Source organism: Rhamphochromis sp. 'chilingali' (genome assembly GCF_963969265.1).
Source record: "Rhamphochromis sp. 'chilingali' genome assembly, chromosome: 16".
NCBI classification, from domain to species: Eukaryota; Metazoa; Chordata; class Actinopteri; order Cichliformes; family Cichlidae; genus Rhamphochromis; species Rhamphochromis sp. 'chilingali'.
In genome coordinates this window covers 11118226-11144416 of record NC_137943.1, presented here as the reverse complement: position 1 = coordinate 11144416, position 26191 = coordinate 11118226, and the positions used below count along the sequence as shown (strand labels likewise).

At 42.4% G+C, this 26191-nt stretch overlaps 5 protein-coding genes across 8 annotated transcripts; 3 read left to right on the top strand and 2 right to left on the bottom strand.

Annotated features, from left to right (window-relative positions):
* The first annotated feature begins 1921 nt into the window (after positions 1-1921).
* LOC308412601 (profilin-2-like) lies at positions 1922-7831 on the top strand. Of its 2 annotated transcripts, none has more exons than XM_080907088.1 (3): positions 1922-2292; positions 3522-3714; positions 5705-6023. In XM_080907088.1, exons 1-3 carry the CDS (start codon positions 2164-2166, stop codon positions 5800-5802), a joined length of 420 nt encoding a protein of 139 aa, XP_080763214.1. In that variant the 5' UTR covers positions 1922-2163; the 3' UTR covers positions 5803-6023. The 2 variants fall into 2 exon arrangements, with proteins under 2 accessions (XP_080763214.1, XP_080763213.1); XM_080907087.1 differs by lacking the exon at positions 5705-6023 and adding an exon at positions 6030-7831 and having other exon boundaries at positions 1930-2292.
* Positions 7832-7963: 132 nt separating this feature from the next.
* Positions 7964-11388, top strand: LOC308412600 (uncharacterized protein). The gene is made up of 7 exons (XM_080907086.1): positions 7964-9423; positions 9587-9754; positions 9835-9956; positions 10033-10198; positions 10518-10633; positions 10705-10840; positions 11251-11388. The coding sequence occupies exons 1-7, from the start codon at positions 9150-9152 to the stop codon at positions 11262-11264; spliced, it is 996 nt and encodes a 331-aa protein (XP_080763212.1). The 5' UTR covers positions 7964-9149; the 3' UTR covers positions 11265-11388.
* Positions 11389-13847: 2459 nt separating this feature from the next.
* LOC308413052 (alpha-2-HS-glycoprotein-like) lies at positions 13848-16255 on the bottom strand (the record flags this gene model as incomplete). Its single annotated transcript, XM_080907837.1, has 7 exons — positions 13848-14213; positions 14337-14408; positions 14540-14635; positions 14729-14883; positions 15000-15081; positions 15172-15279; positions 16172-16255. The coding sequence occupies 7 exons, from the start codon at positions 16253-16255 to the stop codon at positions 13848-13850; spliced, it is 963 nt and encodes a 320-aa protein (XP_080763963.1).
* Positions 16256-17502: 1247 nt separating this feature from the next.
* LOC308412599 (alpha-2-HS-glycoprotein-like) lies at positions 17503-19576 on the bottom strand (the record flags this gene model as incomplete). Its single annotated transcript, XM_080907085.1, has 7 exons — positions 17503-17952; positions 18076-18147; positions 18279-18374; positions 18468-18622; positions 18739-18820; positions 18911-19018; positions 19379-19576. 7 exons carry the CDS (start codon positions 19574-19576, stop codon positions 17503-17505), a joined length of 1161 nt encoding a protein of 386 aa, XP_080763211.1.
* Positions 19577-21148: 1572 nt separating this feature from the next.
* Positions 21149-25851, top strand: LOC308412432 (sentrin-specific protease 5-like). Of its 3 annotated transcripts, XM_080906787.1 has the most exons (12): positions 21149-21378; positions 21467-21555; positions 21955-22580; positions 22683-22895; positions 22969-23074; positions 23150-23297; positions 23410-23457; positions 24414-24491; positions 24680-24817; positions 24893-24976; positions 25064-25114; positions 25198-25851. In XM_080906787.1, the coding sequence occupies exons 3-12, from the start codon at positions 22214-22216 to the stop codon at positions 25312-25314; spliced, it is 1350 nt and encodes a 449-aa protein (XP_080762913.1). In that variant the 5' UTR covers positions 21149-21378; positions 21467-21555; positions 21955-22213; the 3' UTR covers positions 25315-25851. The 3 variants fall into 3 exon arrangements, with proteins under 3 accessions (XP_080762913.1, XP_080762912.1, XP_080762911.1); XM_080906786.1 differs by having other exon boundaries at positions 21150-21378; positions 21958-22895; XM_080906785.1 differs by having other exon boundaries at positions 21150-21378; positions 21955-22895.
* Positions 25852-26191: the final 340 nt, after the last annotated feature.

Sequence of the window (26191 nt, the reverse complement as noted above, 5' to 3'; positions counted from 1 at the left end):
ATTTGTTTTGTTGATCTTGTTTAAAAACATTTAGACGCAGTGAAAAGGATGTAAGGTTAAATACTTGTTAATGTGACATTCATGCTGCTGTTAGGATGACAAGGCAAAAAAGGCAGTATGAGCATCATCTAATGTTTAAGTAGTCAAGAATGATGACTTTTGTTTTTAAAGAAAAAGCATATTTTAAATGCAGAAATTGTCTTTTTTTAGTCTGAGACAAACAAAGCTATGCTTCAAATAGTGTAAGTAAAAACAGTACTAATCTCATAATCCTGAACCTTTTTAAAGCGAGTGCAATGATTTGTCCAACTGGGACAGCATATTTGATCAAATAGATGTGGTAATGTATATAAGTATGAGCAAAAGGCGTTCCACTGTAATTCCCAAACATAATTCTAATTTTCCATATATTTGTGTTAGCTAGAGTCTGAGCACATTTTTTATATTAATCACATAAAAGAATCTAAAATGATGTCATGAAAAGTTCCAAGCTGATAAGATAATGTTAAGCAGTCTTGGGCTTCTGAGTTTGTCTCCAGGACCCCAAGCAGAACACAGATAATAAATATACGGGTTGCTTATCTCAGATAATCAGATTTCTTAGGGGAGACTGGTTTATATCTCTCAGTAGTCATCACTTGCTAGTACCAGGTTGGACTTCCTTTTTGCCTTCCGATCTGCCTTAATTCTTCATCCCTTGGATTCAATAGGGTGTTTAAAACATTCCTGAGAGATTTTGGCCCATATTGACATGACAACATCACACAGTTACTGCAGATTTGTTGGCTGCACGTTCATGAGCACATCCAAAGGTGCTTGATTTGACTAAGATCTGGTGATGTGGGGATTATTTGAGTACAGTGAACTTAGTATGTTCAAGTAAGCAATTTGAGATGATCTTTCTTGGAAGCAACCAGAAGATGAATGCACTGTAGTCAAAAAAGGATGGACACATTCAACAACAGGCAGGCTGTGGTGTTTAAACGATGCACAGTTGGTACTAAGGGACCTAAAGTGTGCCTAGAAAACATCCCCCTCACCATTACACCACCACTACTAGTCTGAACCATTGATATGATGCAGGATGGAGCCATGCTTTCTTGTTTTTTGTTTTTTTTTTAACCCTACATCAGAATGTTGGAGCAGAAACTGAGACTCACCAGGAAACATTTTCCAGTATCTTGTTGACTGGAGCCTCAGTTTCCTGTTCTTAGCTGACAGAAGTGGCACCCTTTGGCTGCTGCTGTAGCCCATCTGCTTCAAGGTCAAAGTGTTGTGTGTTCAGAATATAATGAATTATGAATAATGAACATAATGAATGGCCTTTTTGGGTTATTATTCCCTTTCTATCACCTCAAAGCAGTCTAGCCATTATCCTCCGACCTTTGAAATCAACAAGGCATTTTCACCCTAACCCAAACCCCGATATTTTTTTCCTGAAATACAGAGACAAACAACCACGCCACGTTCAAAGTCACTTAAATCACCTTTCTTCATCATTCTGATGCTCGGTTTGAATTTCAGCATGTCGTCTCGACCATATTTACAATGCATTGAGTTGCTGCTATGTGATTGGCTGATAAGATACTTGCAATTACTTGCAGATGAACAGGTGTACCTAACAAAGTGGCCGGTGAATGCAGATTTTAAGTAGCAATAATATGAAGGATCGTTAGGTGAGAAAATAATCGCGAAATCCATCAGACACGTGCATCTCAGTGCGTGTTGTTTTTGTGTACTGCGGGTAAAAGCCCACACGGTGTCTGGTCTGACGCTCTTTGTCATGTCATCCATACAACATGAAAACACTTGAAGTTAATGGAAGAATCAGTAAATCTCCACCCCGGCAGTCCCTCAGACTTGACTGTTGGCTGAGCTGATAAGTCCCTCTTTATTCCGCCGCCTGCTGCCATAAAAGCGCCAGGGAGCTCATTGTGCGGAGTGATCTGATACGGACTACACCCAGCCGCTGCCTCACTGCCCTGGCTTTCTTTGCTGCCCCAGCCTTCGCGTTGCTCAACGTCGAAGTGTGGGTTAGATTGGAGACTCTAAATTAGTCTGCGGGCTTTCTTTCATTCTGTCTTGCCTCTTATTTGGCGACAACACTAAAAAATAGGTGTAGTTTTTTAAATTAAATATATTTATATCATCAGTTTCTTGAAAATGTCTTGGCAAAGCTACGTGGAAAACCTGATGGCCGATGGCAGCTGTCAGGATAGCGCCATTGTTGGTTATATGGACGCCAAATATGTTTGGGCAGCACATGCCGGTGGTACATTCAACAATATCACGGTAAGAAGTCAAAACGAGCTCGTTTGGGGGTGTGAGAGTGTGGTTTCGTTTGGCAGTAATGTTATCTGTCACGCAGACGTTCACCAGCCAGAGGAGCGCAGAAACCGTTACCTCGCAGGATCTGAGCGACTAACGAGCTAACGGTGCCGAGCTAGCTTATGGGCTAGCTGGCTAGCTCACCAGTGGCCTGTGTCGGCTTTTTCTAGCTAAGGAAACGTTGGGATTAGACCTCATGTGGTTCAGAGAAGGCTTCTCGTATAATGGCTTTCACACACAAATAGATGATTATGGCGTGCTGTCTTGTAATAATCAAAATAAAGGGGTGAGGGAACCCGGGTAAAACAACACTTAGCTAATTTAAGACCAGCGAGTAGACTGTGTCTGATTGAAGGGAGCGTGCATGCTTTTGTGTGCACGCTTGCTTTGATTAGCTAACTTTAAGCTGCTGCTTTACCGGCTCCGGGTGCTTTTAAAAGCTAATGTGTGGTGTTTGGTTCAGCCTGGGGTAAATCCGCAGTGTTATCAGTGCGAGCAAGAAACGAGTGCAATTATAAATGCTCGTCTTTTAATAGGGAATGAGCGTTTTCAGTTCATTCATTGGGATTGCTTGAGCGGTAGACCGGTGCATAGACGCCGCTTTACTTCCGCTAGTCCCTGCAGGCAGAGGATCCCGATCATATTATCGCCTGGTTTGGGGACAGGGCGTGTTAGGATTCAGAGAATGGGTTTCAACGCGGTCCTTTCCCTTGATGCTAGTCTGTAATTCCTAATGCCGCTGTTTTGTCACACGTGACCGGTGCCAGAATGCTACTATTAATAATATACCTTTTGTTTTTCTCTGTGCCTTTCTAAAATATTAGATAATTGAGGCCTCTATCATTTTGTCTGACACCCAGAACAGAATTGGAATATGTCTTTGCAAAAAAATCACCCAATTCTCACAAAAGAATTATAAAACAGTGTTTACAAGGATGGAAATGAATCCCCAAAAGTCAAGACATGTGCAATTCTTTTAAAATAGCCCTCAATTATTATTGTGCGGAATTCATGTGTGCATAAAAGTCATGCATTAAAGTTGATCTACCTAATAATACTGTGTTATTTGAAATGGGATTATGCTTGCCATGTCACTGGAACCACATCTACTTCTTGGGCATGTGACTAATATCGCCTCAATCCTGTTGCTTTGTGTGTCTCTTTTTTTTGTTTGCCCCTCTCTCTCTCCTCAGTCTCAGGAAATAGACGTCCTTATCGGTAAGGACAGGGAGACCTTTTACACCAGCGGTCTCACTCTGGGCTCAAAGAAGTGTTCAGTCCTCAGAGACAGCCTCCAGGATGAGGGCGACTGGACAATGGACATCAGGACAAAGAGCCAAGGAGGAGAACCTACATACAATATCTCTGTGGGAAGAGCCGGCAAAGGTAAAGGCGTATTATGGGTTAGCTTTTTGCAGCTATCAGAATGCATACTTAGGCTAAGACACTACTGTTTCCCATAAACACATGGGTATGAGCAATGTCTTAAATTAGATTTGTCAGGCTCATTCTCTTGCAGCATGACATCACTTCCTTATCTCATTGCTATGGTTGTAATCCACACCTGAGCCAGAATAAGATCTACAGGATGCACAAAGTTATATTTTTCCCAGTATTTCATTAATAGTTTATATTCTTAATTAGTCATTTGTTCTATAAAGGTCAAATGATACAGGATGGCCAAAACTACTGAAATAGTTTAACATTAGTGAAGAAACAAGTTTTGTGTTGGCAGAAAATTGTGTTATTTTGATGATTTAAATCTTTTGTAGGCCTCAAACACATGGTTTTAGTATCTTTGACTCAAGTTACGGTTACTCTAGTGTTTGCATTTATTACAAGATTAGTACAGCTTTATAAGCCACGATATCCCCGCTTCTTTCAATTTGCCTGTGTGCGCGTGTGCGCGCGCGTGCGCGCTAATTGCACACATCCAAAACATTTAAATACTTTTAAATCAGTTCTCACTTGAAAATGATTTGTTTAAAAATGACTGTAACCTGGTGCTAAGGTGAGAAACACTGGTTGCAATGAAAACCAGATTCTGTTTTCATTTACTGTTTTGTCCTCAGCTATAAGTTGTATTGTTCTTTTTGGGTTTTTTTTCTTCTTTCCCTAAGCACGAGCTATTTCCACCTGTTATTCTACTTCTCTGCATGTTGTTCCTCACTTGAAGAGTCAAAGAAATAATGCACACATTTGATTCAACAGCACATGCATGGAGGTGCTACAGTCTTAACTGTATGGAAGGTACAGTGCACCTTGATTAGTGTCTTTCTTTTTTGGTATTATCTTTCTTTAGCAGAAAGAGCCAGGACCCTCAAAAAAGGAGCGATTCTGTCCTAAATCTCTTGGGCGAATCACATCTGGTTTGTTGGTAAACGCAGAGGTCAGCAGAAGCTGAGAAAATGGGTCTAATCAAGTGCACTGGTCTTCCTGCAGTTTGTCAGTGCAAAACACACCAATATTTAAAAGTGCACTGAAGACGAGGGCTGTGCAGGAAACTGCTCACTCATCCGTAACTGTTTTGTCTTTAACAGAACTAGAAATTATGGTTAATGAATTTGGCAGATTTGAATCAATGGTTCAGTGACACAGGACATGTGTAGAGGCTGTATTGTGTCAAGTAGCAACATGAATAATGCTAATAATAAAACTGCACTTCAGTTGAATATCCTTAGATGTCACATTTCTAATAGTGTTTCCCACATACTTGTGCTCCACTTGTGGCGGGAGATAAGTGTGTGTGTAAAAGTGGGAGGAGCTGTCTTAAATAATAAATTATAAGCATTTTCTATGCAACTTGGGTCTGCACTTTGACCCAAGGGTTTTTGCTTTTTTGCTTTTTTTTTTTTTAAGCAATGTCATCAGCTGTATCTTCAGTGAGTCTCATACTGCAGTTGAACTATGACTCCATAGTTTTTAGACTGTAGCTGGTAGCCCTTATTATTCCCTGCAGCCTCAGTGAGCTCGGTGTAGCGCCACATAAACCAGTTCTCCACCTGCTGCAGGTTCTGGCAGGTGTGAACCTCCAGCTCACAGTGGATCTTCAAAAGCACATCCACTGAGCAGCAGGTGAAAGCTGCAGCAGAGAAAACGTGCGAAGAGAAATGGTCAGTGCTTGCTGGTTATCAGCAACTGACCTTTCAAAATAAGAGTGCAGAAATTTTTCTAGTGTTAACTTGATCAGAGATGACGTCTGACTCAATGAGGAAAATAAAATTGAACAAAAACATTTATCAGGCACATTTAGGTAGCTGTTAATATACCTGAGCGGCCCGCCCAAGTAGAACCTGTGTGTGGGGAAAACACTCTTACTGCTTTTCTCTTACCTCTTTTTCTTAACTGTCTCTTTTCTATCTCTTCTCTTTTCCAGTTTTGGTTCTTGTAATGGGCAAAGAAGGGGTCCATGGAGGCGGATTGAATAAGAAGGCTTACTCAATGGCAAAATACTTGAGGGATTCAGGGTTTTAATGATTTCAAGCTCACTTAGCTAAAATTTGAGGGACATAAAGAAGAGAAAAGAAATATTGCTGTTAAGATTTCTCCTGAAAGCAGTCAAATGTCTTGGAAACTTTTAATAGCAATGAAGAGTGGTAAGATGCTGTGTCACCTTTGTTCCCCCCTCCCCCATCCATCCTGTAGGGGGAGGGAGACTCTTCAATTCTGTTCATTTCTCTTTTTTTCCTTGTGTGCTCCAGTATTGGTTATAGTCATGGGAAAGGAGGCGGTCCATGGTGGAAATCTTAACAAGAAAGCACATGCAATGGCTGAGTACCTGAGGAAGTCTGGATATTAAGCAACCTCTCCACCCGTTCGTCACCTTAGCAGCTCACTACCACTCACCGTATTGTGTTGACACTACTTCCAGGATTAGGTGGCATACAGTGTTACTTCCTATCCAGTCTACTTTTATACACAACCTTTTGTTTGCTTAACCCTCCCAACACCACCCTCTTTATTTATTTTTATTTTTTTTTTAATGTTCCCCACTTAAACATTGTACTTCTGATGTTTCTGACACTACAGTAATGGCATGTTCATTGAAATGTTAACCACAAGTGTGCATCAAATATGATCGCAAAGTGTAATAAAAGCGTTCAACAAATTTGGACTCGCCTTCTATAACATTCACTGCAGCAAGTGGCTAGTATTTGAACAGGAAGTACACATGTGAAGGTGCATAATTACGCATTTTCTTTCCCCTTCTTTTGAGCATTACTAAAAGATGCTGTGTTTTTTTTTTTTTTTTTTTTTTTTTAAATCAGCATGTTGGCATTTAAAAGTTGCATGCATACTCTCTGTAACACTTGGATCCCAGCCCGGCTCCCTCCTCTGTCCTAGCGCCGTATTCCAGCCAAAACCATCTTCTCATCTGCTTCCATTAAAGAAATGACAAACTTCCTCTAAAGTCCTGTATGTGTGTACCGATTCGCCGCCCTCGCCGCACAACTTCTTCAACCCTCCATCACATGCTTTTCTTTGCTGTTGTACCTGAATGTGGTCTTAAAAGTTAACGATGTGGTGTTGGGCTGTTGTGTAAGGTCACCCATTACTGAGGTCGTCGTCTCACTTCACTATATTTCGGGAGTCTCTGCAGACATTCCACCTCTGTGCCAGCTGAGACGTCTGTCATCTCCTGCTATCTGTAAATTTTGCTGTAAAATCACTACATGCATACACACCCCTCTCCCCCACAAGTCTCCCTCCCTTTGGACCAATTGTCAATATAAAAGGGTTATCAGAGCTCCTTCAGCTTATTCTGATGGATGATTGTTGGCATCACCTGTTGACTGTAAATCATTAAGACGACTACTTGAGATGACTGTAAAACATGTAACTGCTTCTTTAGACTTCAACACTACTTAAACTTCTCATCACTAATTGATTTGTCGCTAACTTCTTGTTCATTAACCGATGAAACTGAAATGTCATTGTACTACAGTATGAATGCATTTTGACTGTAAACTGAGGCTGCTGGGCTCCAGCGCCTTGGGATTATTTGCCTTGTGCTTTAGTCATCAAAGGTGTATTCACAAATTGTCATAGTACGGTACGTAGAAGTATATTTAAAAGAAAAAAAAAAGATGCTGTGTACACTAAACATATTGAAAATGGTGTTGGTTGGAATAAGAACATTTGTAAGTTGTCTTGTGAATTTTTTTTTTTCTGAGAATAACTGTGTATTCTGTGCCATAAAAAAAAAAAAAATCAATATCTGATGATCTGTTGCTACCACAAGTTGGATTTTTAAACTGCTGCCCCAGCAAGAAGTAACTTTTAATGGCACTTTTCCTAAGGGATATTTTGGCATCAGTAATCTCCAGACTTTGTGGAATATGTACAGAATTAAACGACGGGGGGGAAAAAAGTTTGGAATATTTTGTCCACTTTTCTTTGAGTGGGAAGTTTCCTTCTGCCACAAAATCTGCTGTTTCAAATGCCATGCATCGATGAGACGTCTTGTTTACAGACAGATCAAATAAACATTATTCCAACCAGAGGGAAAGCCAGTATGTCCAGTCTGTTGCCTCATCACTTCAATCTTTGTTTAATGGAGTAAATCAGGAGTTTTAGTGATTATAGCTGTAACTGGGGCAGTTTGAATTTATTGTGCTAATGATACACTGAATTAGCAACAGTACATACTCTGATTGGGAAAACACTGACCTAGATCTTATGATCAAACAGGAGAACGCTACTGCTACACTTAATGTGTGAATTATCACATTCCACTCTTTAATAGGAGAATGCACTCGAGTCTTGCCAAATCCCAGAAATAAACTTGCTGAAGTGTTTAATGACTAAAATCTGTAGGAATTACAGAGTTTTAATAAATTGCAGGCTGCCATCAAAGGGAAATCGCTTTGATCTGCTCGGGCTGCTTTGGTATTTTCAGTAGCTAAGGACAAACTTTTAAGGTTAAAACAATAAAATAAAGTGTTGATCTAAATGGGATTTGGGTGATAATCTGTCTTACTTTCAGACCAGTTCCTAATCAAACCAAAGGAAAGAAAACATGCTAGACAGGAAGGATAAACTGGCTACACAGCTCTAAATCTCTGAGACAAAATCAGTCATGTCTTTACTCATTTTCTCACTGGCAAAAAAAAAAAGTCTCACGACATCATTGTCTTGTATAAAGACTAGCTGCATGTGTTTTTGCTACACTAAAGAAACACACTAGATTTTAGATATGCACCATATCAGGCACATTTCCTCAGAGTGGGACTCAAATTTGGAAACTCGGGACGAGCGCTAGATTTCAGTAAAATTTGTGGTTCTAAACAGTGTTTGACTGCTTAGTATTGAGTTTAGTACAGCTGCTGCTTGCCCACCAAACCCACACTACCCACACTTTGACCAGAATAAAGGAGACACGGACAGCAACACAATCCATATGTGATTTATTATTGCAGTGGAGTTTTGATTTGAGATTTTATTCAATTTTTCTTTTAAAAAAGTTTCAAAGATGTTTCACACAAAATGAAGCAACAAAAAGTCTGAAAATTGGCCACTAAACAAGCTGTAGAAGAATTATATTACCATAAAATATAATCTGTATAGCATCATTCAGCCGAAGGAAAACTGAGCAGCAAAAAAGTTCTGTTAGAAAAATGGCAGCAGGGTAACTTGTTGTAAATCTTGTTGTCTTGTCAGAGCCACAGACTACCTCCTGCTCTTAACTGCGCCATTGGCACCAGCTGCTGTGGTTAGGTGTTTGATTAGTCAAAATTAAGACCAGGTTTAGCACTACATGCTAAGAGGACTGATCAGTTTTTGTGGTACAGTCCTGGGGCAGTGCTTTTTCCTCTGTTCCAATGGCGTGTAGAGAGAGCAGGGGTGTTAATGGCTCACTGTATTTTGGGCTCTTTTTGTTTTCTGCTTCACTTTGTCAATGCGCAACACTGACGAGGCTTAAAGCCCTGGATGAACTAGGTGGAAACTCAACGCTTAGTCAAAGTGGAGCTAAAGGTCATCAGCATCATGGAAAACTTTCAATTGGGCAAAAGCTGCTGCGAAGTCCTAAACCCAACAGAAACAAGACCACAAACAACACCAGGGATGTTGAAACAGATTACCAGGCAGACGTGGGTACGTAAAGTTAAAATTGAAAGTGAGCCATGGCTTTTAAAAGTAATAAATCCAACATTTGGTCTCTTATGCTTGTAAAGGATTTTGTGTTCATAGTGTTTTAGGGCCTCTAGTAAACGACTGCATACCTTCTAAAACTAATTTCAAACCCTACTTTTGAAAGCCTGGGAGGAAGCTAAACAACCAGATGGACAATATGGTGGTCTCGACCTGGAGGCAATGGAACGACTCCTTAAGATGGAACCAAAGGTTGAATGTACGCTAGACTCCATGACGCTTCAGGTTCATGATGCTGCTTCTACCCCTGGATCTCTGCTTTTCGTGGACAGGGGTAAGTAGTTATGTTAAGGTCTGCGTAGTAGTTCCATGTAATGCTTTTTACACCCTCCTCCTGCTGAACGTCTCCCCCAGGAAGCCATTTGTCTCCTTTGCCCCTGTCCAAGTTACCTTCGAGCTGCGGTTACACCATCAGCTCGACACGACGAGATCTGGTCCTAGTCGCACCCTATGATGGTTGCTTCGTCGCTCTCCAGGTGGGTCACTGTGATCTGAAGGCACTGCACATTTTAACCACGTGCTTATGTATAATAGCTTCCTTGCTGCTTTCAGGAGGACACTTATGTTCTCCCACTGCTTTGGTGGGGCATACCAGTGAGGATGTCGTGCCCTTTCATGGGCTCGCTGTCACTGAATCCTCCGATGGTCACCTGCAATACTGCGGACATGCTCGTAAAAACGGAGTGGACCCTGCCCGTCTCCAATATTAAAGTTAAGTGTGAGTTTTTGGTCCTCATCATGTCTCTGTTTTTGTTTTTAAACCAGCACTAAAGACATGACATGTTGGCTAAACTGGCCTACAAATACTTTTTCCAAACCCTGTGTGACTATGACAACCACTTAATTTTCATGTATTTTAGATTCTCTTAAGGTTAACTGATGGTCCAAACTCCAGTGTGTGTGTTTTGTTTTTTGTCTAAACTTTTTAGCTTTCTATGTGGCTTTCTATATTTTCTAAATGATAGCTTAGTTTGCCAAAAGATGACTTTAGGAGTAGGAAACCTAAGGTGAGTTCCTGCCTGCCATTTATTTTGCAGTGAACGGTAAATGGGAGCCACTAACCGTGGCCTCAAACAGATGTGGCTTCAGCACAGTCGAACATCCTGAAGGTGTGGTCATCTCTGCTCATTATGCGCCCTGCCTAGAGAAAAAGGTATGTTGTGCATGTTTGTTTTGATTTTTCTCCCTTTCTTAGGAAGAAAGATAACTTGTATTTCTGTTCAGGATGGGTTGTATACTCTGGAAGTTGCTGGAGATGGAGAAACAACAATTTCCTGTCCGTCACAATTACCAGCTCAGCCTGAATTCACAGAAAACCCAGCAAAGGATCCCGATTGGCAGAATGAAACGCCGAGCAAAGGTGTGTATGCGTCGACTTTTCCTCATGATCCTCATCAAGCGGTTCTTCCTCAGAACTCAGATATGCTGAATCAGTGGCCAGAAGATACGGATCGTCCTTTCCACCCCACTTTCTTTTACTCTGCAAGTCTGGTCAATACACCTGCTGCACCCGCAGTGAATCCTAGACCTGCTTCATCTCCAGTTGTCCAAACTGATGCAGGGAAAAGATGGCAACATTTTCCCCCTTTTTATTCTCAGCCACCTGCCCCTACACTGTCACTAATAACTAAACCACCAGCAGGTCAGTTTGAAGAACATTTGCTTCCCAGCCCAATCAACCCACGGCCTAGTCTCCTTCAGGAACCTCCTGCAAGCCAACCCGAGAGTCAAGACAAAAAACCCCCATATTCATTTTCTTTTTACTCACAGCCTTCAGCATCTGAAGATCATCCACCATATCACAAATTACCTGAAAAACCAGAGGAAGCAGAACCCAAAGCACAGAACCAACTTTCCCACCTCTATCACTTCTACCCCCAACCAAAGCCCAAAGCACAGCCTGCTACAAACCCGTCCACTGTTCCTCAGCCACCACAGCCTGAAGCCCCTCAGCGTCAGGTACACCAGCAAATGTACTTGTGCCCTGAAAATCAGCCTGCCAGAAATCCAAATGCTGCTTTGGCATCAGCAGCTGAAAGTCTTTTGGGACAAGTGTACAAACTTTGTCAAATATCTGAGACACCAGCTGGAACAAATGAGGAAAATCCAGTCCAAAGCACACCACCTCTTCTCAGATATCCACAGGGTCAGATGCATCACCTACTTAACCAGCTCTATTACCCACAGCAGCTCCAGCTGCTACAGCCTGTGACATTACCCTCTGCTACCTATTTGCAGCCACAGGGTGCTGCTAAACCCAGTGACCAAAAACATCCTGAATCTGCAATTCCACTAACTATCAATAGTTATACAGCCCCGCAAGATCCTCAGCTCAGCTCTGCATATATGCAACCTGTGTGCTCCTTGTCTAACTGCTGTACACAAATGACTTTTTATCAGCTTCTCCATATTACTCCAGCTAGAGTTGGCAGTTGTGCAGATGTGCCTCACTTGTTTCCAGATCTTTCATTTCCACCTACAGCTTCATATTTTGAGTTTGGCGTGGGTTCTGCAAGACTTCCTCAACAGCCGACTGAAGCAGCACAATCTGCCTCATCTTACACCTCTGTGCCCCTCTCACTGCACCCCTTTCCAGATCAAAATGTGGAGCAATTATATTTACAGCCACCAGATGGCAACCCTACTACACCACGAGGAAATGATCCAAGTTGGACTGCAAATCATGAACCACTGAACCGCGGTCAACTATTGACTGGGAACTTGAACCGTCCAACGTGGCCTAATTTTATGTCTAACAACCCAAATTCACAGCAGCAACACAATAAATCACCTGGAGAGGAACTTGATAATTTTATGGTTCCTTTCGATAGGCTTCAGCACGCTCCTGTATCCACTTATAACAACTCTGTGTTCCCGAACAATTTAAAACCATTCATAAGTGACTCAAACTCCAAACATGAGCAGACTCTAAATTTCTATTCTGGGAATTATGTGCTGCTACAGCGTGAACTACCAGGCAGGGAGCCCAACAGCTTCGTGGATTCCTCTGAGCTTTACAGAGATCCGACTGTTGATTTAAATTTTATGACCCAAAATCTTGCAAAAAAGCAGAATGGTAAACTTAAGGCTCCACTGAATTTTAAGCCCCTGCAGGGAAATGAACAACTCTCCAAGTGGCTTGAGGAAGGTATTCCCACTCCCTCGCCTGGTAATGCTAACCATGGTGATGATTATGATAATGAAAATGAGGATAATGATGACATTAACAATTCCGGTCTGCCATTCCTTTCTCCTACTACGGATGGCCCTCCACTTATATTTCCCCTCTACAAGCCACCTTTAGGTGCAGCACAGTTAAAGCTAAAATTCCACGAATCCTTTAAAGACTTCTCGACTCCTTTAGGCTCCAGCAACAGGTTTCCACCCCATAATGCTCAAAAGATGTTTCAAGGATGGGGCTGAGAAGCTGATCACTAAGCTGGTGGTAGTGTGTAGCTGAGGCAGGTGTTGAACTCCTTACCCTTGTTGTTTGGACTCGTACGAATGTCTCTTGAACTCCTTCAGAAGAAGCATTGAAGTTGGAAGCATGAAAGCAGCAATTTCTAGCAATGTGAATAAATGGTGCAACTACCCAAAACGTGTGCTTTGAACTTTTTTTTTTTCTGGAGTGTGTGTTGGGCAGAAGGGCATAGAATTCATATCTGCTGTGACGTAGGTCATGACGGACGACCTCTGTTTGGCTGCTTTTGCTATCAGTTTACCCAGTGGGGCCATAATATCCGCTTCTTACACTTGGAAGGTACACAGCCTTTTTTGAACCTGTTTGTCCAGCTTGTTTGTGCTTTAGCATGATATGCATTGATCCGTTCTTGTAAATGCAATAAATGGAATTTGCCCATTCATAAACAGTTGCCTGGGGGTGGGTGGATGAGTGCTTGTGTGGTGAACTTGAAAATCAAGTGTTCCACTGCTCTCATTTGTTTTAGCACACAATGTTTGTCAGTAAAATATACTGTGTAATGAAATCTTTAAAAAGCGCGTGTGTGTGTGTGTGTTCTTCTTCCATGACTGTATGAGAAGTGTCAGCGGGTTCACAGCAGGATTGAATGCACTGTAAACTTCTGCACTTGTTCTGAAAGACTTTGCAGGGATGACTGAATGCATCATGGTACATATAAGTGTGCTCACTAGGCCTGTAAATGTACTGACATAGTCGATTGTTTTGATTTATAAACACATTTACTGAAGATTTAATGATCAGCATTACATTCAGTTTTACACAGATGATTGTCTGATTCGACAGTTTAAAGCAAATTATTCCTACTGCCACTACTGGACATGGCTCACATATCAAAGGTGCTCTGCTACAAATGAAAGCAAGTATAGAGTCTGTGGGACTTGAACACTTAGAAGAATCTGACTCTTCCTGGGCAGACTGGCACGAGAGAAACTGGTCCTGTTTGAACAGCAGGAGCATCAACCATGATGGCAGCAGATACATCTCTCTTCCTGAAGAAAAGAGGAGGCTCCTTACTCGTCAAAGATTCTCCAGCTGAATCATAATCTGCAGCTGGAGCAGCAGCAGCAGGGACGACAGGTACAACTTCAGCTGACTCTGCAGATAACAGGACGTTTTGATGGGGGTTGTGGAGAGCAGTCAGTTTGTGGTGGCTGTGGCCGTGCTTGTGTGACAGGCCGTGTGTGTGCACATGAACCACTGGTGGTAGGACGGGGTCTGCAGCTGCAGTGCTGTTGGCATCTACAATGGGAATCTAAAAAAATGACATCAGTGAGAGAAAAACAGTTCTTAATGTTTTCTGTGTGAACGTTAGATGGTGAATGTTGTTTTGTCTTCATGAAGCAGAACATATTAGAAGTCAGATGCAGTATTTTACCAGAGTGGAGAACATCTTGCAGTCCACACTGTGCTGGGCGATTGTACCTTTGGCTGTACAAATCCCACGAGCCTGGAGAGAGAGGCACAGCTCTCAGTTTTGTTCATTTTCAACATCTGGTGACCTGATTGAACATTTCTCCATCTCAGATCAGCTGAACAGGCCTGAAAACAAACTGAGTGCTTTTACTACTGTGTACTCACAGCCATGGCATCGCTGAGAGGCACGCAGGGATCCTCGGTGCAGTTTCCCTCAACAACCACATATTCTGTTATGAAGATGGGCCCACCAGACACAACCTGAGAGTATTAAACAGCACTGATGAACTGACAGCTGCAGGTTAAAGCATGCAGCTGTGTTACATCTGGTAAAAAGTATCCTGACTGTCTGACCTGTGATGACAACCTTCCAACCTCGAGAAGAACATGTGTCGTGTTCACAGTCATGTTGTTGAAGGTTGTCAGAGAGGCATGAACAAAGTCCAGCGCATCGGTGTTATTGAGGGGAAGGAGGCTGGGACAGCCCAAACACAAATCCTCTGTGGATACTACAAGTCGAGCAGGAAAGTCACATACAGGTTATTGACACATGCAGTATGTATGGACACTGCTGTGGTTTGTTCTTTGTAATCATTTGGATGAGAGCAGCATCTGTGATCTTTACCCTCTGATTTGCACTTGAATGCAATGACCTTCAGAACACCGCCAACCTTCTTCAGCACCACATCACAGTCTCCTTCTACCGCCTGGAAGAGAACGAAGAATCAAAGTAGGTTGATCAGAACTAATATCGACTGAATTACAGGAGTCGAAGCCTGAGAGCTTCTGCGTCTCACCGTCTGTACTTTGGGCCTGACTGTGCAGTTGGCAAGAGGCAGCGGGTCCAACACGTGACAGTCTGTCTCCAGCAGGTCAACTTCCATGTCGTATTCATCTCCGTCTGGCTAAAAAAGCAAAAATATATACAAATCACTGCACAATTGTTACATTACTTTTAAAAAATGTAGTGCATAAGATGGTAATTGACTAAATTCTGCTGTATATACTCATAAAAGCAAAGTGGACCTCCCGTCTCCAAAATTAAAGCTAAATTTAATTTCCCTCGTCTCCCCATTTAAAAAAAAAAGTCCTGTTTCATGTTTAAGACCAGCACTAAGTACCGTACATAAACATTACCTGGATTCTGCTGCAACTCCTTTTTCAAACTCTGCATGACTTTTACAAAGACTAAGTTATGTTAGGCTCTTATGCTGTGCATGTCACCTTACATCTTACTCCCATTAAAGGACTCGTGTCCCTCTTTTTTTTATGTCACAACATGTGCAATAAAAGTCTTAAGGCCAGCCTCAGCGGTGTCGCAGGAAGACATCTGCAGGACAGAAGCAAAACCTTCTGTTCAGTCATATTTTCTGTTACAGGATTCATGAGGGAAGTTTTTCTCATGATCGGACACGTTTGTTTCAGTTTTGTGTCACTTGTCTGTGTACTCTGTCCCAGTTCATCATTTAAAGCTAATTAATTTACTCATTTAATTCATGTAGACTTGTACAATGGCCTGAGCCACAATTTGTTACAAACATTTAAATGTTGCAGTGATTAAAATGAGTCGTCCTCTGTTAACAGCAGTGCTCAGTATAAACAATAAAGAAAAGTGAATATATTCAGTCTAACGAGCTGTTATATCATTAGCTGTGGAAATTGAGGAGCAGTGCATGTGTTTTCAGTATGAAAGCTTCCTTTGACATCTAAATGATTTTTGATTTGGAAAAGGGTGACTCTAAGAATCCAGTAAATTCTATTAAGTGGAAAGTTACTGTTTAATAGGTTGAAGTTTACAGTGAGCGGTAGCTGGGAGCCATGAACTCTGGCCTCAAACAGATGTGCTTTCAGCACAGTCGGACATCCTGAAGGTGTGGTCATCTCTGCTCATTATTCAACCTGTCTATAGGAAACGATACGGTGTGCATATCTGTTTGATTCTCTGCCTTTAAGAGGAAAAAACATGTATATTTCTGTTCAGGATGGGTTGTACACTCTGGAAATAGAGGGCAAACAGTAACACTGAGCAAAAGTGAGTATAAACCCACTATTTCACTTGATCCTCATCAAGCTTCAAACCTTTCAAGGTGGCTGCCCCACAACTTCCAGGTTTTCCATATAAATTAAAGGAAACTAAATGAGGGTCCGGAGGATACTGACCAACATCACAACCTTACTGTTTGGACTCTTGTGAATGCCTCATTACGGGCTCAGTAACCAAAATTGTGCTTTAATTTTTTTTAAGCTGAGAATTTGATGTTTATGGGTTCAAAACAACTGTCTAAAACATCTGGAAAGTGGGTGTTAGAGCAGCTGGGTATAAAAATCATCTTATCTCTTCGTGTGTGGGTAACCAAGGACAACTTTTTCTTTATTTGGCTGCTTCTCTTATCAGTTTAGCCCGTGGGGGCATCATATCGCTTTTTAGACTCAGAGGGTTCACAGCATTTTTGAGGCTGTCTACCTAATTTGTCCTTTACCATGAACTGCAGCTTTCTGAATATTGATCCATTCTTGTAAATTCACTAATAGACTTTGCCCATATTCACCAGCATTGACCTGTATGTTTGTCTGTCTGTAACCTGAGAAACTCAGGTCGATGGGATAAAATATCTTATCAACATTTTCACATTGAAATCTTTAAATAGCCTCTTATGATTATGAAGTGTGAACTCTTTCATACTTGGATGTATGAGTATCCTGGTGTTTTCATTCATTTCTGAAATGTTGAGTTGTGGTGAGCATGGATGTGCAGAGGAAAAGCTGCTGTTGCTCATGGCTGTATCAGAAATGTCAGCCGGTTCACAGGAGGGTCGTTGGCATGAGTCAACACAACAGGCAAACAGCACTGTGGACTTTTGAAATCGTTCTAGAGGACTTTGCAGAATGACGGCAAGAACTACAGTACAAATGATCAGTGTGTCCTCATTAACCCTGTAAATTCACTTGAGATTTATTCAACATCTTTACAGACAATTTGACAGAGAAGCTTGTCTGATTTGACAGTTTAAAACAATGAATTATTTCTCATTGGTTGGTGTTTTGTTACATCTACTGGAAATGGCTAATGTATCAAAGGTGCTCTGCTACAAATGAAAGCAAGTATAGAGTCTGTGAGACTTGGACACTTAGAAGAACCTGACTCTTCCTGGGCAGACTGGCACGAGAGTAACTGGTCCTGTTTGAACAGCAGGAGCATCAACCACGGCAGCAGCTGCAGCAGATACATCTCTCTTCTTCAAGTTAGGTGAGCTTTCCTTCAATAAAGATTCTCCAGCTGAGTCAGAATCTGCAGCAAGGGCAGGATCTGCAGCGAGAGCAGGGTCTGCAGCTGGAGCTGGATCTGCAGCTGGAGCTGGATCTGCAGCTGGAGCAGCAGCAGCAGGGACGACAGGTACAACTTCATCTGATTCTGCTGACTCTGCAGATAACAGGACGTTTTGATGGGGGTTGTGGAGAGCAGTCAGTTTGTGGTGGCTGTGGCCGTGCTTGTGTGACAGGCCGTGTGTGTGCACATGAACCACTGGTGGTAGGACGGGGTCTGCAGCTGCAGTGCTGTTGGCATCTACAATGGGAATCTAAAAAAATGACATCAGTGAGAGAAAAACAGTTCTTAATGTTTTCTATGTGAACGTTAGATGGTGAATGTTGTTTTGTCTTCATGAATCAGAACATATTAGAAGTCAGATGCAGTATTTTACCAGAGTGGAGAACATCTTGCAGTCCACACTGTGCTGGGCGATTGTACCTTTGGCTGTACAAATCCCACGAGCCTGGAGAGAGAGGCACAGCTCTCAGTTTTGTTCACTTTCAACATCTGGTGACCTGATTGAACATTTCTCCATCTCAGATCAGCTGAACAGGCCTGAAAACAAACTGAGTGCTTTTACTACTGTGTACTCACAGCCATGGCATCGTTGAGAGGCACGCAGGGATCCTCGGTGCAGTTTCCCTCAACAACCACATATTCTGTTATGAAGATGGGCCCACCAGACACAACCTGAGAGTATTAAACAGCACTGATGAACTGACAGCTGCAGGTTAAAGCATGCAGCTGTGTTACATCTGGTAAAAAGTATCCTGACTGTCTGACCTGTGATGACAACCTTCCAACCTCGAGAAGAACATGTGTCGTGTTCACAGTCATGTTGTTGAAGGTTGTCAGAGAGGCATGAACAAAGTCCAGCGCATCGGTGTTATTGAGGGGAAGGAGGCTGGGACAGCCCAAACACAAATCCTCTGTGGATACTACAAGTCGAGCAGGAAAGTCACATACAGGTTATTGACACATGCAGTATGTATGGACACTGCTGTGGTTTGTTCTTTGTAATCATTTGGATGAGAGCAGCATCTGTGATCTTTACCCTCTGATTTGCACTTGAATGCAATGACCTTCAGAACACCGCCAACCTTCTTCAGCACCACATCACAGTCTCCTTCTACCGCCTGGAAGAGAACGAAGAATCAAAGTAGGTTGATCAGAACTAATATCGACTGAATTACAGGAGTCGAAGCCTGAGAGCTTCTGCGTCTCACCGTCTGTACTTTGGGCCTGACTGTGCAGTTGGCAAGAGGCAGTGGGTCCAACACGTGACAGTCTGTCTCCAGCAGGTCAACTTCCATGTCGTATTCATCTCCGTCTGGCTAAAAAAGCAAAAATATATACAAATCACTGCACAATTGTTACATTACTTTTAAAAAATGTAGTGCATAAGATGGTAATTGACTAAATTCTGCTGTATATATTATTCCAGATGCAGGTGAACATATAAGAGCTCCTATTAGCAAAAATAGAGCACATAGCTGCTTTTGATTTAGTCTGAAAATGTCCTAAAAAGTTAGAAAGAGAGGGGCACCATAAACAAAACTGTCTATAACATGATGCAGTATGGACTGCTACACTTAGTGTTTATCCTTCTTCTCTGCCCAGTAAACGTTATTCTTTTCTACTGTGTTCACACATTTCTGTATGTAACTAAACAGCACCTCCACCTGCTGACTTACCTTCGCGTAGACCTTGATGTCGTCGATCTGGTTCAGTACATACTTGTAGCCATGATGGTGCTGGGCGTTGAGGTAATCCTGCGCCACCAGAGCAGCCTCCTCCGCCTCGGGGGAGTCGCACAGAGGCCTTCGCACGATGGGTTGAGCCCATGTCCCCACCAACAGTCCCAGCACCACAGTGAAGCTCAGGAGATTCATTTCTGTGTGAAATGCAACAAAAATAAGGTATCACAGACGAGCAGATGCTGGTAAAGATGAGAGGCAGAGCTGGTGCAGGTCGCTGCTTATATATCCTGTACTTTAAACATGAAAACAGAGCCAAGTTAAACACCATGTTCATCCCTCCTGACTCTTGCGTCACATGGTGCTGCTCTTTTTTTTTTTTTTTTTTTTTTTTTTAAAGGATAACTGCCAAAGCAAATGGAAACTCACAAAGTCTAGCGTGGGACGAGCAGCCTTTAGTTCAAATCAGTTTTAGTGTCACACTCCTGCAACATATACTGACACCTGTCTCTATGTCTGCCGTGAATATATATCAAATATTACATGTGAGAAGATCTTTGGGTTCACTCGTATTGTGTAACCAGCTGTCTCCCTCAACAGAGGTCACGCTGGTCATCTACAGAGCTGGGCCCCACTGTCAGCAGGGATCTGCGGACTTGCTCAATGATACTAAAAAAAAGAAAAAAAACAGGATGTTTGCCAGGTTTTGGGGGGGACAGCGACCATCTGCTTATTACACCAGTGTCACTCAAGGTCAGCAGCAGGCCGCAAACAGAGATACTGATGAGAAGATTTCAAATGTTTTCTCAAATGAGCAATAAAGTGCAGACTGAGGACCGCCGCAGAGTCTTTCCATTCCCTCTAGAATACTTCACAAAGCTTTGAGGTTTAATAACTTTAGTAAAAACACACGGTCACTTCCATTCAGCATTAAATCACAGATATGTTACAGTACCATGCAAACGTCTCGAGCCACGGCCATTTCTTTAGATTTAGCTTTGAATGAGCCCTTTAAACTGTATCTTTAGGCTACATTGTTAGTAGCAGCCTGCCACAAGAACAACCTCCCAAGTTTGTTTGGCTTCTCCTGAAAATAGTTTAGATTTTTCCCAACTGCTTTTAAAATTGAAATCTTGTGGCAGAGACTTCATTTTTAAAAGACTTCCTGCAGCCTCTGCTACGTGCAGAGACTGCAGGGAAGTCCATAATGTTTTTGTTTGGCTTATCATTTTCATGTTTAGTTTTGTGGATTCTGGAATTGTTTAATAGTCAATGACTGCAGAAGGTTGGAAGGCAAACAAGACATTTTTTATTCTGATGTTTCTGTAGCTTTGTATTTATTAATGAGACATGATTTCTTTGACTGGTGTTTTAATGATATTGCAAGATCAACTTTAAAGACAAAACAGAAATGGATGATGGATGAAAAAGCATAAGGGGTAAGAGTGTTGAGAGTAATGGAAACTAGAAAGAAGAACTTATTGTGGTCTTATTTTGCAAAGTAAAGGGATGTATAAGTTGAAGTTGAAGATACGGTATATTTACCCGGGTTATCAAGATTTGTTGTAACACTTGTTTCTATAAAATTTCTATAAAATAAAATCCCTGAACGCACAGAGAGGGCCTGCAGGGGGCAGTGACACACTTTAATGTAACTAAACGGACGTCTAAAGAAGAAGATCGTGTTTTGATTGGTCAGGATGAGAGGGGCACGTGACTACATGTGACTGTTAACGGTCAACGGATTGGATGAAGCCGAAGTCTAACAACCAATCACAGCAAGACGTCGCTCACGTTGCGTCCGTCTGCGTGATCCAATCTTGCATCGGCTAACCTGAATGCTAAGTAAGCTAAAGAGTTTTAGCTCCAAACGCCGTGTTCTGAATAAAAAACGCTCTGATTTATGTGAACGCACACACAGACAGGACGTGTCCGCGAAGAGCTTTCTCCGCTTCGAGGTTTCATTGAGCCAAACGAGGGGGAAACTGCGAGGCTACGTGAGTGTGTGGCTAGCTCCTCGTTTGTTGCAGGCAATTGTTGGGTGTCTTTAAACATCGCCGGCTTTTTTTTTTTTTTTTTTTTTAGCAAGGGTCTGTGATTGGAAACACGTGTCTGGAAGAAAGCAATTCAAGGCGGGCAAAACAGCGACCTGTACCCGCTCCGACAGCCTGGAGGTAACAAAATAATATTGCTTGTAAAAATAAAAATGTGTGTCTTTCTATGTGGGGACATGTGCTGCACACGCGCACCTGCAGGCAGGTCTGTAACTCTCAGACCTCTGACAACTTCTGAAAAAGGCCTCCTTCTCAGTATAAAGAGCTGATGCAAGTGCAAAAGCAACAACTGTGATGGAAGACCTGTTCAGATCATTTGCCTTGGTAAAAGAAGCAGTAAGTAATTAGTCCATATGCACATTGTTAGTAGCAGCCTGCTACTAAAATTCTTCTCTACCTGAGAAGAATTTACCAGCGTTCAGCCACTGATCGGTTCACCGTAGGATCAGATCTATTTATGAAATCCTTTTTCATCAAAGTGAGGCTCATGTGTAATCAAACTTTTGTTCTGTGTCGCAGCAGATGGTCAGACTGTGAAACCAAAGCCAGGACAGGGACCCCTAAGTAAGCTGTGAGGATCGTGTCAAATTGTGAATTCTTCAGACCTCATGTTATTTCACCTTTCCACTTCAAGGTGAAATTGTCTCATCTAACAGCGGCTGGATCATGGCCCGGAAACCATGTAGCTCTGTGTGTTGGTTTGTTGCTAAATGCTGCTACATTTGAGCCGCCTCGCTCACACTTGGCTCTCCGGAAAGCGTTCTTCACTCTCTGCCAAATGCACCGAGCACAGAGCCAGCGGAGCAAAGCGAAATACTTGAAGAGGAGGAAGGGATCCATTTCTTTAATCAATGGGGTCTCTCACATGTCCAGGCGAGCCAAGAGGCGCTTGTACTGTAAACTACAGCTTTGGATGTGGAGGAAGTGGAGAGAGAAGTGCCACTTTGGGATATTTAGAGCTAAAAAACGCTTTGGCTCGGGCCCTGGCCTCAGTTTAAAGACACAAAAAAATAAAAGGAAAGCGTACCACGCGCTGAATGCAGCAAAAACATCAGTCCTTGTGTCAGCTCTTGGATGTGATACTGGAGGTTCAGAGGATCCCCTTAAAAGACAGAACCAGGATGTGAACACAGATGCTGCTGCAGGTACTGATGGTGAAACCATTACAGGAGAAACTTTGGTACACATTGGTGAAATTAGAGAGCCTTTAAGACACTGTCATAGTATCCAATCTTCATTAAATGCAGACAGTTACACATGTGAAGACGTCACACAGAGCAGGGTACCAGGAACAACTCCTGCACAAAGACTCGAGGTCGGCAGCCCATCAGCACAGACTGCTGGTACTCCAGGCCAGGACCAGAGTACAGTCACAGATACTGATGAGACCATCAGTAGTAAAAAAACAGTATCCCCTCACACTGATGTCAGCCTGAACGCACTGACGAAGGACATCCACGGTATGTGCATCGTTAACATTTGGTGCAACTTTCTTCTCTGGGCCGTTTGTTAAGAGTTTCTGTGTTTCTCCAGAGTTTCTTGATGACTTCTACATGAAATATGGAAGCTTAATCCCATTACGTAAGAACGACGTCTTGAGGCATCTCAAGGGGAAGTTTTACACTGGTTTAAGTGACAGGTAAATCAGAATTCTGTTGTTGTGGTAAAGAGTAAGTGGGAGCTTTCTGAGCGTTGCCTGTTTGTGTCTGTTCAGGAAAAACACAGTCCTCTCTGAGGTTACCAGATACCGAGCTGCGATCCTCCAGAAGCCCGTCCGGTCTTTTCAGGTGGTCTACAAGAAACACACGTTGACTCTGGACGATTTGTTGACGCTGGCAGATCAGAACTGGCTCAACGACCAGGTTAGCATCATCTATAACACCAAACACGCCATGCTTTACTGGATTCACTGGAGTGTGAATGTTTAAGATCAATGTAACGGGTGTGTGTACGCATTTGTTGTTTCTGTTGAAGGTTATGAACATGTACGGGGAACTGATCATGGATTCTTCCCATCACAAGGTAATTAAACAAAGCTCTAAATGAAGCTCTAAAAATGCTGGAATTTTTCTTGCATCGGAACGCTAAGCGAGGAAAGATTTCACCTACCTGAGTTTTTCAATAAAGGGACTATAAGGCTGTATGTATTTCTATATTATTTAACGAGGTCAGTTTATTTACTCCAGACTGTTTAAAATGCTTCTTACCCCTCCGCTGTAAAAGGCTGACAGAGTATTGCTGTCACCCTGCCGGGCAGGCAGGCATGGAGGAGGAGGAGAGCTGGAGAGGGAATCAAGCCAGTTTCAGGAACAGTTTCTGCTCCTCTGTACAAGGAGGAGCAGGAGCCCCACAAAATGACTTCCAGCTGCTCTCTATGAGGAGAGCAGCTGGAACCTAATGTGGGGCTAAAGGACATGAGAACCTAATGTCCTTTAGTTGGAGCTCACAGATGATCTTCGTGCAGCTCGACTGGCTTTCGGTGCCACAGATCACCAGAACGGGCAAGTCGACCACTGGCACCCGTCGCTTTTCACACATGAGAGCAGATTCACTGAACTTGTGTAGCAGACCTGAGTCTGAAGATATCATCCAAACATGATACTCTCTGCAGCATCAGCCAGGATGATTGGTTAGGCAGTCGGTCAGTGATGCTCTGGTGACGAATAGCCTCTGAGCGTCAAACATGGCTCAGCTTGTTAGCCAGTGCTGCGTTGAGTGCTGTTAGATATGGAGATGAAATCCACAGACCTACAGTTAGACCTTATGCTGGTGCAGTAGGCCCCAGGTTCCTTGCTAGTAGCCCATGTAGTGCTGTGGACTACCCCTAGGAGTACTGGTACCCCAATATGAGACAATACTGTAGATATCGTTCCAATATTTATCCTATTACTTGAAAGCGATGTTTGATCCTAGAACTTTTAAATCTACGTATTTTTAATTGTTATAAACTGATGATTTCTGTTTGTCTTCGCTTTTAGGTCCATTTTCTCAACAGTTTCTTCCACCGGCAGCTGATGACCAAAGGATATGATGGTGTTAAGCGATGGACGAAGCAGGTGAGCTCTTAGATGGAAATGATGTGATACCCTTGTTAGTCATGCAGCTTTCTATTGCCATGTTTCTCCCAGAAGCAAAAAGAACTAACATAACTTTTATTTCTATGCAATGAAAAGTATGAAAAAAGTCTCTAAAGAACTAAGGAGTGGGTGGGATGGGTGGCTGTGATCTCGTGTGTCTCGTCCAGGTGGATTTGTTTTCTAAGAGACTTCTTTTGGTGCCTATCCATCTGGAGGTTCACTGGTGTTTGGTGACTGCCGACATCGTCCAAAAGAAAATCTGCCTTTATGACTCTCAAGGGAACGGGCTCCAGAAAGTTGGAAGGGTAATTACACACTTCACGTACACGCAGTTACTTTGACAAAATACTTTTTCTATCTAAACGTTTTCCTCTCAACAGAACATCCTGAAATACTTGATGACCGAAGCAAAAGAAAAGAAGCAAACTGCTTTTGAAAGCGGTTGGACGGTGGCGTTCGATGAGGTACGTCGTCCTGGTTTAAACTGTTACCTGTTTGAACGCTCGCTCTCACTGACACGATGTGCTGTCTCCCCCTGCTGCTCCTCGCAGAAAGTCCCGCAGCAGACCAACGAGAACGACTGCGGAGTTTTTGTTCTGGAGGTATGTGCGACTTTGTTCGCGTGCATGATCGTTTCAGATTTGTTTCTGTTGCTTGCTCACTACATGATATTGCTCTTTTACAGTATTCTAGATGCCTTGCTCTGACAAGACCCCTCCACTTCTCACAAAAAGACATACCAAAGATACGAAAGAGGATCTACAAAGAGCTCTGCGACTGTAAGCTCCATGAACAGGACTGATGAGTCATTAACTTGTTGGATGGATGTGTTTTGGTATAAAAATAACATATTAAGCAACTTAAAGAAGTCCAGATGCTTTTCTTTCCAAGCTCCTTGGACTACGATGACCTGGTCCAAGGATGACTGAGAACCTTCACAGACAACATCGTGTAGGGTGTGATTGTGGTAGCAGCTCCACAGCGGCCTTACATTATGTATATAATGTGAAAATACGATCCCTGCTGCAAAATATAATTCACTCGTCAGGTCACATTTTCATCCATTTTGGTAACTACTGCATATGATCAGTATTTAATCAAGCATGTCTTTGAGAGGAGAAGACGAGTGGACTTACCTGGAGCCATACGGAGTCTGTCCTGTCCTGTGTCCGTTTGGCAGCTACTATGTTTCTGTGAATCTTATTGGCACCATTGTTAGCATCAGATTTGACCTGTTATCACCAGATGAGTGAATTGAAGTAGTGTTTTCTTGAATGTGCCTGTTTCAGATGAGCAATATGTATACAAAGGATTTAAATAAAAACTGTCATTTTCCAAACATTTCACATTTATTTATATTTGTTTCTCCTAAAAGAGACCTTTAATGCTCATTTCCATCTACATGTTTTTTTCCTGTGACTCAGAGTAGGTTTGCATGATTCATATTTCAGTATGATCCTTTTTTTTTTAAATCACATATTGGACCTTTTGCAGCCCCTCAGGTGTGCCTGATAGTCATATTAGGCATGTCACATCACACAGTGCCAAAAGTAGAAAAAAAAATGCTTAAAAGTGAGTGTTTAACTCACGTTTGCATTTGCTGACCTCACCAGTTCAGTCTCTATCCATGTTTAACATGAGCATCTACAATTGTAGATGCTATGTTTGAGAAATGAAGG